At 40.0% G+C, this 19,330-nt stretch overlaps 1 protein-coding gene across 3 annotated transcripts in view; it reads right to left on the reverse strand.

Moving 5' to 3' along the window:
* The window catches only part of TMEM192 (transmembrane protein 192), a 34,116-nt gene that overhangs the window by 12,024 nt on the left and 2,762 nt on the right, over positions 1 to 19,330 (reverse strand). For all 3 annotated transcript variants that reach the window (XM_055405015.2, XM_055405018.2, XM_055405014.2), the window contains exons 2-3: positions 11,539 to 11,685; positions 4,795 to 5,059 (exon numbers count right to left, since the gene is read on the reverse strand). In XM_055405015.2, the coding sequence (XP_055260990.1) occupies positions 4,795 to 5,059; positions 11,539 to 11,685 (412 nt within the window). The remainder of the gene's footprint in view (positions 1 to 4,794; positions 5,060 to 11,538; positions 11,686 to 19,330) is intronic.

Below are 19,330 nucleotides of genomic sequence, written 5' to 3' on the forward strand. Positions count from 1 at the left end.
TACAGAGTGCAGTAAGTCAGAAAGAAAAATGCCAATACAGTATATTAATGCATATATGTTGAATTTAGAAAGATGGTAATGATGACCCTATATGCAAGACAGCAAAAGAGACACAGATGTAAAGAACAGACTTTTGGACTGTGTGGGAGAAGGCGAGGTGGGATGATTTGAGAAAATAGTACTGAAACATATATATTACCATATGTGAAATAGATCACCAGTCCAAGTTCGATGCATGAGACAGGGTGCTCAGAGCTGGTGCACTGGGATGACCCAAAAGGATGGGATGGGGATGGAGGTGGGAGGGGGGTTCAGGATGGGGACACATGTGCACCCATGTGAATGTTTCATGTCAATGATTCATGTCAATGTATGGCCAAAACCACCACAATATTGTAAAGTAATTAGCCTCCAATTAAAATAAATTAATTAATTAAAAAAAAAAAAGATTAGACAATCTCTAGGTGGGCCTCAACAATACTATTTCCAGACCATCACTGGAGAAACTGAACATACAGTCAGTAAGTATACAGAAAGGATTACACTTTTTGCTTTGTCAGGGGCACTGAGTATAAGTGACATCTTCTGGCCAAAAACAAGTACTGCACATTAGCCATGAAGTGAAAGTGAAAGTCACTCAGCCGTGTCCAATTCTTTGTGACCTCATGGACTATATAATCCGTGGAATTTCCAGGCCAGAATACTGGAGTGGGTAGCCTTTCCCTTCTCAAGGGGATCTTCTCCCCCAGGGATTGAACCCAGGTCTCCTGCATTGCAGGCTGAATCTTTACCAGCTGAGCCACAAAGGAAGCTAAAGAATACTAGAATGGGTAGCCTATCCCTTCTCCAGGGGATCTTCCCAAGCCAGGAATTGAACCAAGGTCTCCTGCATTGCAGGCGAATTCCTTATCAACTGAGCTATCAGGGAAGCCCACACATCAGCAGTGGAAGGCAGAAACAGCTCTTCCTCTGGGGGCAATAAAGACCACACCCTTGGAGATGTGTCAGGACTAGATGTGTGAGATGTGTCATCCCACTACAATGCTTCTTTCTCTGCAATCCCTGGGCCCTCCACCCCAACTGAGAACCTCACTGAGCAGATGAACTCGCAGCCTGACTTTTAAGAAAAGGCATTACAGAATACAGAAGGAAAAAAAAATTAAATTCTATAGAGCTGTTTTTCTGTGAAAAAATTAATTTCTAATTTGGCTTCAAAATGTTTAAACATTTATTCTGGACTCAAATTGAAACACAGGGTTTTAAAAAAAAAAAAAACGTAGAAACCTTGACAATTAGGCAAAAATACATAAGAGAGTTCAAATTAATTCCATTAAGCCTTTAAATTGTCTGCAGCAATAAAGAAAAGCAAGTAGGCATATGTTCAAAGTCCTCGATGGACTTTCTGATCGTGCATTCATAAACTGTTTTCCACATTTCTGTTTTAAAGAATACGTCTTATTATAAAACAGTCTCTCTCTTACTGTAAGAAAAGCACTATGCTGTTGGTTAGTCACTAAGTCGTGTCTGACTCTTTGTGATGCTATGGACAATAGCCTGCCAGGCTCCTCTGTCCATGGGCTTTCCCAGGAAAGGATACTGGAGTGGGTAAGAACAGAATGAAGCTTCATGTAAAACAACTCTCTCTTATCCTTCAAGTATAAATGAGCATCAGCTTTATATCTCCTAGAGATAAATAAGCCTGCTAGTACCAAGAGGAATGGGGGAGTCACATTACACCCAGGCATACCTTGCTCACAATGAGGTGGAAGACAGTTGCACAGTAAAATATGCCTTTTTGTCATAAAGGTTGTTTTAAGCTGATTAGTTTTAAGAAATGGTAGACAAAGATGAGGAGAAGGCAATGGCAAGCCACTCCAGTACTCTTGCCTAGAAAATCCCATGGACGGAGGAGCCTGGTAGGCTGCAGTCCATGGGGTCACTACGAGTCAGGCATGACTGAGCAAATTCACTTTCACTTTTCACTTTCACACATTGGAGAAGGAAATGGCAACCCACTCCATTGTTCTTGTCTGGAGAATCCCAGGGACGGGGGAGCCTGGTGGGCTGCCGTCTATGGGGTCGCACAGAGTCGGACACGACTGACGTGACTTAGCAGCAGCAGCAGCAGACAAAGATGAAGTTCTGAAAACCAACCAGGAGTTACCTTTTATGAGAGACATTTACATTTATAAGGGAAATCTCCATTTATAAGGTTATAACCCTCTCTATACCAGGATGAGATAAGAGAGCCTTCCTAAGTGAACAAAGCAAAGAAATAGAGGAAAATAATAGAATGGGAAAGACTAGAGATCTCTTCAAGAAAATTAGAGATACCAAGGGAATGTTTCATGCAAAGATGTGTATGATAAAGGACAGAAACAGTATGGGCCTAACAGAAGCAGAAGATATTAAGAAGAGGTGGCAAGAATACACAGAAGAACTATACAAAAAAGATCTTAAGAACCCAGACAACCATGCTGGTGTGATCACTCACCTAGAGACAAACATCCTGGAGTGTGAAGTAAAGTGGGGCTTAGAAAACATCCCTACAAACAAAGTTACTAGAGGTGATGGAATTCCAGCTGAGCTATTTCAAACCCTAAAAGATGATGCTGTTAAAGTGCTGCACTCACTATGCCAGCAAATTTGGAAAACTCAGCAGTGGCCACAGGACTGGAAAAGGTCAGTTTTCATTCTAATCCCGAAGAAGGGCAATGCCAAAGAATGCTCAAACTACTGCATAATTGCACTTCCACATGCTAGCAAGGTCATGCTCAAAATCCTCCAAGCTAGGCTTCAACAGTATATGAACCAAAAACTTCCAGATGTACAAGCTGGATTTAGAAGAAGCAGTGGAACCAGAGATCAAATTGCCAACATTCGCTGGATCATAGGAAAAGCAGGAGAATTCCAGAAAAAACATCTACTTCTGCTTCATTTTGTACTCTAAAGCCTTCGACTGTGTGGATCACAACAAACTGTGGAAAATTCTTAAAGAGATGAGGATACCAGACAACCTTACCTGCCTCCTGAGAAACCTGTATGCAGGTCAAGAAGCAACAGTTGAACCACACATGGAACAACAGACTGGTTCCAAATTGGGAAAGGAGTATACAAGGCTGTATATTGTCACCCCGCTTATTTAATTTATATGCACAGTACATCATGTGAAATGCCAGGCTGGATGAAGCACAAGCTGGAATCAAGACTGCAGGGAGAAATATCAATAACCTCAGATACACAGATGATACCACCCTTATGACAGAAAGTAAAGAACTAAAGAGCCTCTCGATGACAGTGAAAGAGCAGAGTGAAAAAGCCGGCTTAAAACTCAACATTCAAAAAACTAAGATCATGGTGTCCAGTCCCATCACTTCATGGCAAATAGATGGGGGAAGAAATGGAAACAGTGAGAGATTTTATTTTCTTTGGCTCCAAAACCACTGCAGATGGTGACTGCAGCTATAAAATTAAAAGATGCTTGCTCCTTGGAAGTAAAACTATGACAAATAATATACTAGATAGTATATTAAAAAGCAGAGACATCACTTTGCCAACAAATGTCTGTATAGTCAAAGCTATGGTTCTTCCAGTAGTCATGTATGGATGTGAAAGTCGGAACATAAAGAAGGCTGAGCGCCAAAGAATTAATGCTTTTGAACTGTGGTGTTTGAGAAGACTCTTGAGAGTCCTTTGGACAGCAAGGAGATCCAACCAGTAAATCCTAAAGGAAACCAACCTTGAATATTCATTGGAGGGACTGATGCTAAAGCTGAAACTCCAATACTTTGGCCACCTGATGTGAAGAGCCGACTCATCAGAAAAGACCTTGATGCTAGAAAAGATAGTAAGCAGGCAGAGAAGGGGATGACAGAGGACGAGATGGTTGGATGGCATCACTGACTCACTGGACATGAGTTGGCACAAGCTCTGGGAGAGAGTGAAGGACAGGGAAGCCTAGTGTGCTGCAGTCCATGGGGTCGCAAAGAGTTGGACATGCTGGAGGGACTGAAAAACAACAAATACCACAATGACTCTAACTCTCAAGAAACTCTAATCATGGAGAAGGCAAGAAAACAATGGAAATCTGCTTAACAACCTTACCATTGCTTATTGTGCTTTTCCTGGTCACCTCTCAGAACTATTGCCCCCTGCAATCTTTCCCATCTTCTTTGGTCTTTAGCTATAGATGTTATTGAAGTGGGTGGCTTAGGCCATTGTTAAGTCACTCAGTTCTCCTGGGTCTCTCCCTTGTATATTGTTGTTTAGTTGGTAACTGTGTCTGACTCTTTTGTGACCCCATGGACTATAGCCCACCAGACTCTTCTATAAATGGGATTCTCCAGGCAATCATACTGGAATGGGTTGCCATTTCCTTCTCCAGGGGATCTTCCCAACCCAAGGATTGAACCCAAGAATCTCCTGCAGTGGTAAACAAATTCTTTACCACTGAGACACCAGGGAAGCATCTCCCTTGAATACAGGAGGTATAATGTTATTAAATTTCTGTTTGCTTTTTTCCTCTTAACCTGTCTTTTTTGGTGGAATCTCAGCTAAAAATCTAGAAGGGAAGAAGAAATATTTTTCCTCCTCTATATAACAAATACAGATTTCAAAGGAAAATACAAGAAAAATTTCAAGACATTAACATGATATGAATTTTAGTGGCCACATCACTCTCACAGAAACAACAGCATATATTTGATTATAAAATCAAACTTAACACTTTATTCTGCTGTCATTTATGCCATGCAAGCAAGCCGCCAAAGAGCTGAGTGAGACAACTGAACTTACCAGTGGAGTGTATCATCAGTGGAAGTCTTTTCAAATGTCTTGTTGACCGGTAGATCTTGTTATAGCCTCGGTTTCTTACTTTGCAATGGTGATACTGGATGTATCGTTCAAGAAGGAAATACAGAATCCACAAAATAACTTTTCCAAGGATTATGACTGTCTGAACTTTCAATGGGTTGGTATAGTTTCCTGGGCACTTGTCCTCCATTGGATTGGGGTAAGAACAAAGCACAGCTGTTAAAAACGCTAAAGTGACAAACACAAGCTGGTGGAAAGGAAAACAGTAGGATTACCGTTCAACATTTGGATTTAAGAAACAATAATGTTCATGCCCAGCACATTACTCTTATACCTATGACTTTCACTATCCTACTTTTTATGAATTTAAAAATACATTTTTGCTATTTTTACAAACTTTTTAAACAGATAACCTGGAGAAAAATTTGCAGAAAATTTGGGGAACAGACAAAATTGCAAATAAGAAAATAAAAACCACCCTAAATCCCATCTGCTAGAGATGAGTTCAGTTCAGTTCAATTCAGTCGCTCAGTCGTGTCCGACTCTCCGCGACCCCATGAATCACAGCACACCAGGCCTCCCTGTCCATCACCAACTCCCAGAGTTCACTCAAACTCATGTCCACAGAGTCGGTGATGCCATCCAGCCATCTCATTCTCCGTCATCCCCTTCTCCTCCTGCCCCCAACCTTTCCCAGCATCAGAGTCTTTTCCAGTGAGTCAACTCATCGCATGAGGAAAGAGATGAGTACTTCAATGTTAAATGCAGTTTCCTGTCCACTTCTTTTATTAAAAAGAGTAAAAACAATTAATTCAGCACCTCAAAAGTAACTAATAAACATCATGCATTAAAGTTTATTTCTAATTTCAGTTTTAAGATAACTAAAAGAATTGTCCAATTAGATTGACACAATTTTAAAGACTAGTATCAAAATATGGGCAAACAGACAGTCTTACAAAATGCTGACTGGTCTGGGATGTGTTTTGAAAATAATTTGGAAATATCTTGACTGAGAAATTCTAAATTAAGGACCCTGTCACTCAGAAGTAAAAGCAGAAGTAAAAGATATTTTACTTCAGTTTTCTCTGTATTTGAAAAGAAAAAAATGAAAACTGCCCAAGTATATGTGTGTATCCATAGAAGAATATTTGAATAAATTAAGCTATACCCACTCACATAACAGAATGTTATTCAGCTATAAAAGAATTAACTGAAGTTCTACGTATTAGTTTGGGTGGATATCTATGACATGTTAAGATTTAAAAACACTAAGGTATAAAGTAGTAGTTGAAAGTGTGGTCTCCAGACCAGTTATAAATGCAAATTCTCAGGCCCCAAATCAACACCTTTGGGGGAGCAGCCAGCAGCCTGTGGTGTAATAAGCCTGTCAGGGTGTCTGATGTATGCTCAAGTTTGAGAAATGTTGTTTAAAAATAAATACTGTAGTACCCGTTTTTTTTTTCTTGGAAATGGGAGACCTCCTTTTACAATGTAGTGATCTTTTTGTATATATTTGTATGAACGTAACAAAACATACTGTAAGAAGTACAACAAACTCTGAGATACATTTATTAACTCAGGGAGAAGGGGTGAAGCAGAGAAATGGGAAGATTATATCTTTGTATACTGTGTTTTGTATACTGATGAACTATGGACGGAGGTTCGTGACATTGTACAGGAGACAGGGAACAAGACCATCCCCATGGAAAAGAAATGCAAAAAAGAAAAATGGCTGTCTGAGGAGGCCTTACAAATAGCTGTGAAAAGAAGAGAAGCAAAAAGCAAAGGAGAAAAGGAAAGATATAAGCATCTGAATGCAAAGTTCCAAAGAAGAGCAAGGAGAGATAAGAAAGCCTTCCTCAGTGATCAATGCAAAGAAACAGAGGAAAACAATAGGAAAAACAAGAGATCTCGTCAAGAAAATTAGAGATACCAAGGGAACATTTCATGCAAAGATGGGCTCAATAAAAGACAAAAATGGTATGGACCTAACAGAAGCAGAGGATATTAAGAAGAGGTGGCAAGAATACACAGAAAAACTGTACAAAAAAGATCGTCATGACCAAGATAATCACGATGGTATGATCACTGACTTAGAGCCAGACATCTTGGAATGTGAAGTCAAGTGGGCCTTAGAAAGCATCACTATGAACAAAGCTAGTGGAGGTGATGGAATTCCAGTGGAGCTATTTCAAATCCTGAAAGATGATGCTGTGAAAGTGCTGCACTCAATATGCCAGAAAATTTGGAAAACTCAGCAGTGGCCACAGGACTGGAAAAGCTCAGTCTTCATTCCAATCCCAAAGAAAGGCAATGCCAAAGAATGCTCAAACTACCGCACAATTGCATTCATCTCACACGCTAGTAAAGTCAGGCTCAAAATTCTCCAAGCCAGGCTTCAGCAATATGTGAACCGTGAAATTCCACATGTTCAAGCAGGTTTTAGAAAAGGCAGAGGCATCAGAGATCAAATAGCCAACATGCGCTGGATCATGGAGAAAGCAAGAGAGTTTCAGAAAAAAACATTTATTTCTGTTTCATTGACTATGCCAAAGCTTTTGACTGTGTGGATCACAATAAACTGTGGGAAATTCTGTTAAGAGATGGGAATCCCAGACCACCTGATCTGCCTGTTGAGAAACCTGTATGCAGATCAGGAAGCAACAGTTAGAACTGGACATGGAACAACAGACTGGTTCCAAATAGGAAAAGAAGTACATCAAGGTTGTATATTGTCACCCTGCTTATTTAACTTATATGCAGAGTACATTATGAGGAAAGCTGGGCTGGAAGAAGCACAAGCTGGAATAAAGATTGCCGGGAGAAATATCAATAACCTCAGATATGCAGATCACACCAATCTTATGGCAGGAGAGTAAAAAGGTTGGCTTGAAGCTCAACATTCAGAAAACTAAGATCATGGCATCTGATCCCATCATTTCATGGGAAATAGATGGGGAAACAGTGGAAACAGTGGCAGACTTTATTTTTTTGGGCTCCAAAATCACTGCAGATGCTGATTGCAACCAGGAAATTAAAAGACGCTTACTCCTTGGAAGGAAAGTTATGACCAACCTAGATAGTATATTAAAATGCAGAGACATTACATTGCCAACAAAGGTCCATCTAGTCAAGGCTATGATTTTTCCAGTGGTCATGTATGGATGTTAGAGTTGGACTGTGAAGAAAGCTGATCGCTGAAGAATTGATGCTTTTGAACTGTAGTGCTGGAAAAGACTCCTGAGAGTCCCTTGGACTGCAAGAAGCTCCAACCAGTCCTTCTAAAGGAGATCAGTCCTGGGTGTTCATTGGAAGGACTGATGCTGAAGCTGAAGCTCCAATACTTTGGCTACCTCATGTGACGAGCTGACTCATTGGAAAAGACTCTGATGCTGGGAGGGATTGGGGGCATGAGGAGAAGCAGACGACAGAGAATGAGATGGCTGGACGGCATCACCGACTCAATGGACATGAGTTTGAGTGAACTCTGGGAGTTGGTGATGGACAGGGAGGGGAGGTGTGCTGTGATTCATGGGGTCACAAAGAGTCGGACACAACTAAGTGACTGAACTGAACTGAACTGATACTGTGTTTTACTTGTTACAATAAGGAAGTATTATTCTGCAATATTTTAGAAAATCAAATTAAAGAAAATTTTAAATGCTGTCATTAGCATCCATCACCAAGCAGGTATCTATCACCAAGCAGGAAATCTTATCATGTAATACATCTATTTAAAATTATGTGATTTTCAAGAGCAGTAATATTTGCTATACTATACACAACCTCATAAAACAAAAGTGGAAAAGTCAACAGACTCCCTCTACTGCAATGTACTGTACATTGAACCTAACTGAACCATTTTATATAAAATAGCATATAAAGGACATTAATTTTTCTTTTTCTTTAACACAAGATTATCTTAGTCCTAAAATCAGGGCAATCAGTGCCATAATAGCAGGCAATTTTTTTTTAAGTATTGTGTGCATGTATGTGTATGTATCTATCACATACATAAAAAGTATGTAATACAAATTACACAAAAAGGCACCAGGAAAGAAGTGCTTCAGCTGCTGTCTGGAAATTAGGAAGCCATGGCAGAACCAGGCCACTGACTAGATGTATATGAGGAACACAGGTGCACCTCTGTCCTCAATGCAGTCAGTTCTCTCACGGCGTACCTCAATGGAGTAGTCCTCAACCACATCCGCTCTCCTCATGAACACCCAAGAAGTGGCAAGATTTTGCCCTCTTTTGGTTTTTCACATTTCAGGAAAGAGAAACTGAAGCCCCTAGTGCTTGAGACTGCACTCATCAAAATGAGGAAGAGACTTGGAACAGAGCCCCCAGTAAGCCTCTAAGACCATTCATACATGTGTCTTGTTTTTATTTCTTTTGATTGAGGAATATAACTGACATAACATTGTGTAAGTTTAAGGTGTGCAATGTGTTGATTTGAAACATTCATATGTTGCAAAATGATGGCCACCATAGCTTTAGCCAACACCTCTATCATATCATATAATTCAGTTCAGTTTAGTCGCTCAGTCGTGTTTGACTCTTTGCGACCCCATGAATCACAGGATGCCAGGCCTCCCTGTCCATTTCTTTTTTGTGGTAAGAGCAATTATTTAGTCTCCGAGCAACTTTGAAATTTATATTATAGTGTTGATTGGAGGGACTGATGCTAAAGCTGAAACTGCAATACTTTGGCCACCTCATGCGATGAGTTGACTCACTGGAAAAGACTGATGCTGGGAAAGGTTGGGGGCGGGAGGAGAAGGGGACGACGGAGAATGAGATGGCTGGATGGCATCACCGACTCTGTGGACATGAGTTTGAGTGAACTCCGGGAGTTGGTGATGGACAGGGAGGCCTGGTGTGCTGTGATTCATGGGGTTGCGGAGAGTCGGACACGACTGAGCAACTGAACTCAACTCAACTCATAATCACTATGCTATGCATTAGATCTCCAGGATTTATTTATCTCATGGTTGACATGTTTTAAAAATCCCCAGACATTTGCAATTTTATCATGGGAAAACATTATACTGATTTCTCTGTTTAACATTATTTCCTAGGTGTAAATAAATTGATAAATGTCTGTCAACATATAGATTTATCTATATCTTTTTTTTTTTATAACTGAAAAAGTAATACATGATATGGTAAAAAAATTTTTTCAAATAATATAAAAGGTAAAATTAAAACATATTAGGAGTCCCTTCCATTGAGGTGCTCAGTGCAACTAGTATTAAAAGGGTCATGTCTTCTTCTGGAAATACTCCATTACCAATTCCAAGGGGATGGGTGAGCAGGAGGCGAGCAAGCCTTTAACACCAGCTGCATGTACTGCAGTTCAACTCAATTCTGACACTATCCACCTGGTATATCCACTATCCACTTAAAATCACTTCCACTATCCACCAAGGTATCAGATTCCCTCGGATAATAGGCTCAGTCCCACATGACTACCCCCACCTTGGATGTTAATTGCAAGTCTAGATTGTAACCAGTGTTTCTTATCCACTGACTACAAATCAAGGATTCCCACCAACTCCTTCTTGGGCTCAATTAGTTTGCTAGAGGGTCTCACAGAACACAAGAAACCTATTTACTCTCCAGATTACCAATTTATTACAAAGGATATTGAAGGATGCATATCAACAGCCCAATGAAGAGACACACTGGGTGAGGTCCCAAAGGAGCTCCTATCCTGGTGGAGTCTGGGGCCTGGCAGTATGGCAAATCATGAGCGTTCTGACTTACTAACCTAGAAGCTGTCTGAACCCCTTCTTTTTGAGCTTTTATGGAGGCTTCACTACATAGGCCTTGTTGATTAAATCACTGGCCATCAGTGAATGATTCAACCTCCAGCCCCTTTCCCAACCCCAGAAGTCAGAGGTTGGGACTGTATGTTCCAACCATCTTTCCCTGCTTAGTTTCCCTGGCTGTTGCCCCCATCCTTTAGGTGCTTTTCAAAGTCAACTCATCAACATAAACAGAAATGGTGGAAAGATGCTTGCTATGAATATCAAGACACCCAGTTCACCTTTGTGACCCTGAAGTGATTTTCGGAACTGAAGACAAAAGATCAAAAATTGTACCAAAAGATACTCCCATTGCTCTTATTGCTCAGGAAATTCCCAAGGTTTTTGGGAGCTGAGAACCAGAAACCATGGATGACGACCAAATGCACAGGAGAACTCTACTCTGATCACCTGAATGACCAAATATATTTCTTGTAAGTCACAATATCATCCACATGCCCAAAAGCTCTCTCAACTCCCTTTTAAAACATGCAAATAGGACATCCTGTTCACACCATTGTAAACCTCATTTTTTTCCATTCAACAATGAATTGTGAAGAGTAGTTTAAATACATATGCATCTACCCCAAATTTCTAAGTTTCTCTTTTAATATTACATAAGCATTCCTTCATATGGAAAGGACATACAAAACATCTCCTGAGCAGTGGTAGTTTGCAGTCCCTTCATATTGGAGACAACATTACTATCATAAACAATATCCTTGTGTGTGTGCAAATATGTCTATAATAAATTCTTTGAAGTAGAAGTATGAGTAAAAAATATGCACACTTTAAATGTTGATAGATACAGCCAAATTACCCTCCACCCTCTGAGGAGGTTATAAATTTTTTTTAGAAACATCACCTCTAGAAAAACATCACCTTCAAATGGATCACTTTCCCCCAGCCAACTTACATGTATCAGCAAGAGAAGATTTGCTATGATGACTGTAGGAAGAGGGTGGAATCTGGGCCTAAAATGAGCATGTAAAGAGTGATGTGGAAGATGCTGGGTGTCCAGAAGCGGGTCATCTTCAATACTCTGGATGAGATCCAAGGAACCCTGGGGTACAGAAAAAAGAAGCAAGCAATAAACACCACTTTCTTTTTTCAAGAAAAACTACTAACTATAAAGCTTTAAAATTCATTACAAAAATTACAGACAAGAAACCACACTCCCTACCTAAACCAAATTTGAAAAAACACCATAAAACTCTTCATAACTACTATAAATAAATTGGTAAAAATAATAATTATTAAAACAAGTAAAGGAAATATTGATTCTTTATCTCCAAATGAGGTAATACATAATGAGATTAAAGTAAATAATTTTCTTCAAGACCTGAAAACTTACTGATTTTTAAAATACTTTATTCAACAACTTTACTGAGATATAATGTATATAATGTAAAATATACTAGCTTAAGTATACAATTCAATAAATGTCTGTATATTTATAGTTATGCAACTATTACAACAATTTTAGAACACTTGCAACATGCTAATCATGCCCATTTATAATCACTCCCCATTTCTGTCCCTAGAGCTAGGTAACTGCTAATCTGTCTTTATAGACTGGTTCTTTTTTTTTTTTTTTGACATTTCATGTAAATGAAATCATAAAAAATGTGCTGAGTCCTGCTTCTTAGTACTGAATATGTTTTTGAGTTCATCTGTGTTGTGGCATGTATCAGTAATTAGTTCATTTTTATTGATGAATATGGTATTTCATTATATGGATATATCACATTTTGTTTGACCATTATAAATTGATGTCTATTAATAATAATGTTGCCTCATACAACTCAATAGCAAACAAACAAAACCAAAAACAATTCAATTAAAACATGGGCAAAGGAACCAGACAGACGTTTTTTCAAAGAGGACATTCAGATGGCCAATAGATGCACAAACAGATGCTTAAACTGCTGATCACCAAAGGGACGCAAATCAAAACAGCAATGAGCTACTAACTCACACTCATCAGTACGGCTTTTATCAAAAAGAGACAATATGTGCTAGAGAAGATAGGGAGAAAGGGGGGCCCTTGAGCATTGATGGTGGGAATGTAAACTGGTACAGCCACTGTGGAAAACAGTAAGGAGGGGCCTCAAAAAATCAAAAATAGAACTATTACATGGCCCAGCAAAGCTACTTCTGGGTATATATCCAAAGGATACAAAATTTTATCTCAAAGAAATATCTGTACTCTCCTGTTCATCACAGCATTATTCATAATAGCCAAGACATGGAAACAATCTATTTTTATACAACAAATTATTATTTAGTCATAAAAAAGAATGAAGTCCTGTCATTTAGAACAACATGGATGGATCTTGAAGGAATTATATCAAGTAATATAAATCAAATAGAGAAAGACAATTACTGTAAGATCTCACTTTTATGTGGAATCTATAAAAACTGAAGATAGATACAGAAAACAGATTTGTGGTTGCCACAGGAAGGGGATGGGAGAGTAGGAGAAATGGGTGAAGGTGGTCAAAATGTAAAAATCTGATGGTAAATAAGTCCTGGGGAAACATAATTTGTGGCCCAGTGACTACAGTTATATATTTGAGTGTTGCGAAGAGAGTAGATAATTTTTTTCACAATAATAAAAGATGCTTATCAGTTTCCACATTTAATAGCGATACACAAAAATAGATATTTACAATTGCAAGTCATAATGGAAACATGATTAACCAATCTAACAGTATAAAATAACTGCACACAATTCGGGGAGTTAAGTAGAGTGGTGTGGTAAGTGGAAGTGCACACACGCATATGCTTTCATCTACTCAGCCAGTTTATGCCTTTTAGTGTGCATTTAATCCACCTATATTTAAGGTAAATATCAATATGTGTGATCCTATTACCATTTTCTTCACTGTTTTGGGTTCATTCTTTGTAGGTCTTTTCCTTTTCTTGTGTTTCCTGCCAAGAGAAGTTCCTTTAGCATTTGTTGTAAAGCTGGTTTGGTGATGCTGAATTCTCTCAGCTTTTGCTTGTCTGGAAAGCTTTTGATTTCTCCATCAAATCTGAACAAGAGTCTTGCTGCGTAGAGTATTCTTGGTTGTAGTTTCTTCCCTTTCATCATTTTAAATGTATCACGCCATTCTCTTCTGTTGGAGGGAATTTCTGTTGAGTTTCTGTTGAGATACCAGCTAATAATCTTATGGGAATTCCCTTGTATGTTGTCATTTTCCCCATTGCTTTTTAATATTTTATCTTTGTTTTTAATTTCTGTCAATTTGATTACTTTGTGTCTTGGTGTATTACTCCTCAGGTTTATCCTGCCTGGGACTCTCTGCACTTCCTGGATTGGTTGACTATTTCTTTTCCCATATTAGGTAAGTTTTCAACTAAAACCATGTCTTCAAATATTTTCTCAGATCCTTTCTCTCTCTCTTCTCCTTCTGAGACCCCTATAATGCAAATGTTGGTGCACTTAACCTTGTCCTAAAGGACTCTTAGGCTAACTTCAGTATTTTTTTTTTTCCTATATTCTGTTTTATAGCAGTGATCTCCACATTCTGTCTTCCAGGTCACTTATCTGTTCCTCTGCCTCAGTTATTCTTCTATTGATTCCTTCCAGCGTATTGTTCATCTCTGTTTTGTTTGTTCTTTAGTTCTTCTAGGTCTTTTGTAAACATTTCTTACATCTGCTTCATTTTTTTCCCCAAGATTCTGAATCATCTACACGATCATTATTTTGAATTCTTTTCCTGGAAGGCTGCCTAGTTCCACTTCATTTAGTTATTTTTCTGGGGTTTTATCTTGTTCTTTCATCTGGGAGATAATCCTTTGCCTTTTCATTTCAGTTAACTTTTGTGGTTGTGGTTCTCATTGTGGAGGCTTCGGGATTGTAGTTCTTCCTATTTCTTCATTTTGCCCTCAGGTGAATGAGGCTGATGGGAGGGACTGGTGGTGGGAAAAACTGGGTCTTACTCTTGTGGGCTGGGTAAAACTTTAATCCAATTATCAGCTGACTGGACAGGTGGGGCTAGTATTTTGGCCTGAGGTGAGTCTACAGGCTCTATGGTTGGTCTAATGCCTCTTCCAACAGGGCTCACTTGCCAAGGAGCACCTCCCAAGACTGCCGCTGCCAGTGCCCCTGTCCCCACAGTGAGTCACTGACAACCCACACCTCCACAGGAGACCCTCCAACACTAGCAGGTAGGTCTGGTTCTGTTTCCTACAGGGTCACTGCTCTTTTCCCATGAGTCCTGGTGCATGCAAGAGTTTGCCTGTGCCCTCCAAGAGTGGAGTATCTATTTCTTCCAGTCCTGTGGAAATCCTGTAATCAAATCCTGCTGGCCTGCAAAGTCAGATTCCCTGTAGATTCCTAGTCCCTTTCCCAGATCCCCATATTGGGAAGACTGACATAGAGCTCAGAACCCTCACAACAGAGGGAGAACTTCTTAGGTATTACTCTTCTCCAGTTTGTGGGTCACCCATCCAGAAGATATGGGATTTGACTTTATCATGATTGTATCCCCTTCTATTGTGTCACTGCAGCCTCTGCTTTGTCTTTGAACATGGGGTATCTTTTCTGGTGGGTTCCAGCATCCTCCTGTTAATGGCTGTGCAACAGCTAGTTGTGATCTTGGTGTTCTTACAGGAGGAGATGAGCACATGTCCTTCTACTCCACTATCTTGATTTGATCTCTTGATTTAACATTATATATATATATATATGTATACATATATATGTATATTGGAGAAGGAAATGGCAACCCACTCCAGTGTTCTTGCCTGGAGAATCCCAGGGCCGGGGGAGCCTGGTGGGCTCTCTATGGGGTTGCACAGAGTCGGACACAACTGAAGCAACTTAGCAGCAGCATATATATATATATATACTATTGCTGTTGTTCAGTCACCCAGTCACATCCAACTCTTGGCGACCCCATGGACTGCAATGCGCCAGGCCTCTCTGTCCCTCACTATCTCCCAAAGTTTGCCCAAGTTCATATGCATTAAATCAGTGATGCCTTCCAGCCATCTCAACCTCTCACACCCTCTTCTCCCCTCAATCTTTCCCAGCATCAGGGACTTTTCCAATGAGTCAGCTGTTAGCATCAGCCGTTCACATGTATACGTATGTGTATATATAAATATAAATGGCTTCCCTTGTGGCTCTAGAGGTAAAGAAACTACCTGCCATGCAGGACACAGAAGAGACACAGGTTGGATTCCTGGGTCTGGAAGACCCACTGCAGGTGGGCATGGCAACCCACATGCCTGGAGAATCCTACACACAGAGGAGCCTGGTCGGCTATAGTCCATAGAGTCTCAAATAGTCCGATAAGACTGAAGTGACTTAGCACCAGCACCACACACACACACACACGTGTGCATAGTGACTTAACTTATATATTTACTTCCAAAGTAAATATATATATAATATATAAATACATATATTATATATTTAATATAATTTAATAATAGTTATTAATAATGTTGTTAGTTGATATTAATATATACTTTATATATATATAAAACATTTATATATATTATATATATATTTACTTTGGAAGGGGTAGAGAGGGGTACAAATGATGTAAGGGAGGGCTCTGGGCACCAAGATTATAAAGATAACACAGAAGTCTGGGACATGACCAGACCTGGGATGGGCTTCTCAATTTCCACTAGCAGGCATTCAACACTGCTACAATGTTGTTGTTGTTTTTTAATTCAGTGCCTAGATAGCTTCCTGATTAGTTTGCCGTAACTCACGGAGCAATTCTGATGATTTCTGTTTTCTTCATAACTTCTATTCTTGTAGATTTCTCAGCAGCTGTCTCACCTCCCTGGGTATTCCCTTAGCTAACATCCATGCACACGACCAGGGGCCATGTTTCCGATCTCTGTGCCTCTTCATCCCTCCCCACCTGTCAAACGTCTGTCTTGGAAACACGCCACGTTCCCTGACGCCTCAGTGCTGTTCCCTCTGCCCTTTTCTCATTTTGACACTGTTGTTTTATTTCTACAAGTTTGAGTGGGTCTATTTTATATCTCTCATGTCTTTTTAACCTTTGGAACATACAGAAATGTTATGATAGTTTTTTTCAAATGTCCCTGTTTGCTATTTCATGTCATTTTTAAATCAGTTTTAATTGATTTATTATGTCATATTTCCCTGCCTCTTTGCATGCTTGGTCATTCTTTCCACTTTCAGTTCAGTTCAGTTCAGTTCAGTCACTCAGTCATGTCTGACTCTTTGCAACCCCATGAACCACAGCACGCCAGGCCTCCCTGTCCATCACCAACTCCCGGAGTTCACTCAAACTCATGTCCATCGAGTTGGTGATGCCATCCAGCCATCTCATTCTCTGTCGTCCCTATCTCCTCCCACCCCCAATCCCTCCTAGCATCACACTCTTTTCCAGTGAGTCAACTCATCGCATGAGGTGGCCAAAGTATTGCAGTTTTAGCTTTAGCATCAGTACTTCCAATGAACACCCAGGACTGATCTCCTTTAGAAAGGACTGGTTGGATCTCCTTGCAGTCCAAGGGACTCTCAAGAGTCTTCTCCAGCACCACAGTTCAAAAGCATCAATTCTTCGGCGATCAGCTTTTTTCACAGTCCAACTCTCACATCCATACATGACCACGAGAAAAACCATAGCCTTGACTAGACGGACCTTGGTTGGCAAAGTAAATGTCTCCACTTTTTAATATGCTATCTAGGTTGGTCATAACTTTCCTTCCAAGGAGTAAGCGTCTTTTAATTTCCTGGCTGCAATCAGCATCTGCAGTGATTTTGGAGCCCAAAAAATAAAGGCTGAAACTGTTTCCCCATCTATTTCCCATGAAGTGATGGGACCAGATGCCATGATCTTCGTTTTCTGAATGTTGAGTTTCAAACCAACCTTTTCACTCTCCTCTTTCACTTTCATCAAGAGGCTTTTGAGTTCCTCTTCACTTTCTGCCATAAGGGTGGTGTCATCTGCTTTATTGAGATATAATTAACATGTCACATTATGTAAGTTTGTGTATCGATTTGATTTGATACACTTATATACTGCAAAATGATTACCAGGATAGCGTTACTTAACACCTCCATTATATCACATAATTAGCAATGCCTGGTAATTTTGGATTGGATGCCAGACACTGCAAAAAAAATTAACTCTTTGCGTGCTGGATACTTTTGTATTCCTGTAAATATTCTTGATCTTTTTACTGGATTCAGTTAAGTCACTGGAAACAATTTGATCTCTTTACTTTTTTAAGGTGCTTCTTAGGTGGGACCATACCATGTTTGGTCTAGTGCTAAATATTCCCTACAAGTTAAGTAAGACCTTTCTGAATACTCAATACCCTGTGATTATGAGGTTTCCAGTCTAGCTGGAAGAACAAGCATTAATCCTGGCCCTGCGTGAGAGTACTGATCCTTCTGGTCCTTCTGGGTCGTTTCCCCCGCCCCATCCCGGTTGTCAGGGCATTACCTCAGAGGCATACAGAACAGGACTTAGCTGAATAGGGACTCTGCACTCTTTGGAGCTCTCCCTCTGTACAGCGCTCTGCTCTCTGGGTTCTCTGGTGAACTCAAGCTGCTTCAGTATCCCCAGATTCAGCTCCACCTCCTCAACTCAGGGTCTACTGAAGCCCACCTGGTGCCCCTACCTCTGCCATAGCTCGCAAACTCTCTTAAGGCAGTGAGCTAGCAATCACACAGCTCGTGTTGTTTCCTACCTCTCAGAGATCACTCTACTTCATTGCTTGATGTCTATTATCTCAAAACGTCCTTTCATGTATTATAGACAGACATTTTGTTCTCCCAGGCAGAAAGAAGCACAACGTATCAAAGTGGTTGGAATAAAGTGCTTCACAGGGCAGGGCTCTACATTATACTTTGTTCTTTGCACCTTTAGTGCCTGATACACAGCAGGTGCTCAATATGTGCGTAGAGTGAATGAAAGATGGCCCAACTTCTTGAGCAGTTGGGATCTAAGAATTTTTTAAAAGACAGCACTGAAACCCTGACTATAAGGCAACAGTCTACTTTATGTCTCTTGGTTACTTCCATGCACTTTCTCCTCTGGTCCGTATGAGCTTTTTGGAGTGCCCACAAATACCCTCTCTTATCTTTTTCAGCATCCAACTCATCTTTCAGGGTCCAACAAAATTTGTATTCTCCGTTAAACTTATCCTGCCAAGTGTTTTCTTTCTACTTTAAAACCAAAAAAGGTATTGCATTTCGTGTGCTGCCTTGTATTGTTTCATTTACGTGTATGCCTTTGTTCTCCCTCACTACACTAAAGGGGTAGGGGACAATATGGTTTCTGTCACTTATTCAATGTTCATGAAATATAATGTGTTTGGTGACTATATCAAATACACCGTCCTTTGGATCCTATAAGAAATGTAAGGAAAACTATACAAACAGCAACCTGTCTCTCTCTGTAACTTGTCATCTGCAAGAGAAAGGTAAAGGGAATAAACTCCATGATTAATAATCACACTGCTACCTGGAAAAGATACCTGTTGTCTGTCCACATCATCTCCTTCCTCTTTTGTCACAATTACTACTTCCCCTTTGGGGACCCAAAGTCTACCTCTGCAATCTCAAGGTGAACATCCTTCAGTGCTCTTCACCTTCCTCTGGTCTAAGGATGGTCATGAAACCAAAGAGGGTTAGGCCAATCTAACTCTCTCTCAGAGTTAACAAAGCAAACAAAAGGCCATGGTTGAGGTAGATCCAT

This window comes from Moschus berezovskii, chromosome 19, assembly GCF_049115385.1.
Source record: "Moschus berezovskii isolate FMDL1 chromosome 19, NW_MosBer_1.0, whole genome shotgun sequence".
Taxonomy (NCBI): domain Eukaryota; kingdom Metazoa; phylum Chordata; class Mammalia; order Artiodactyla; family Moschidae; genus Moschus; species Moschus berezovskii.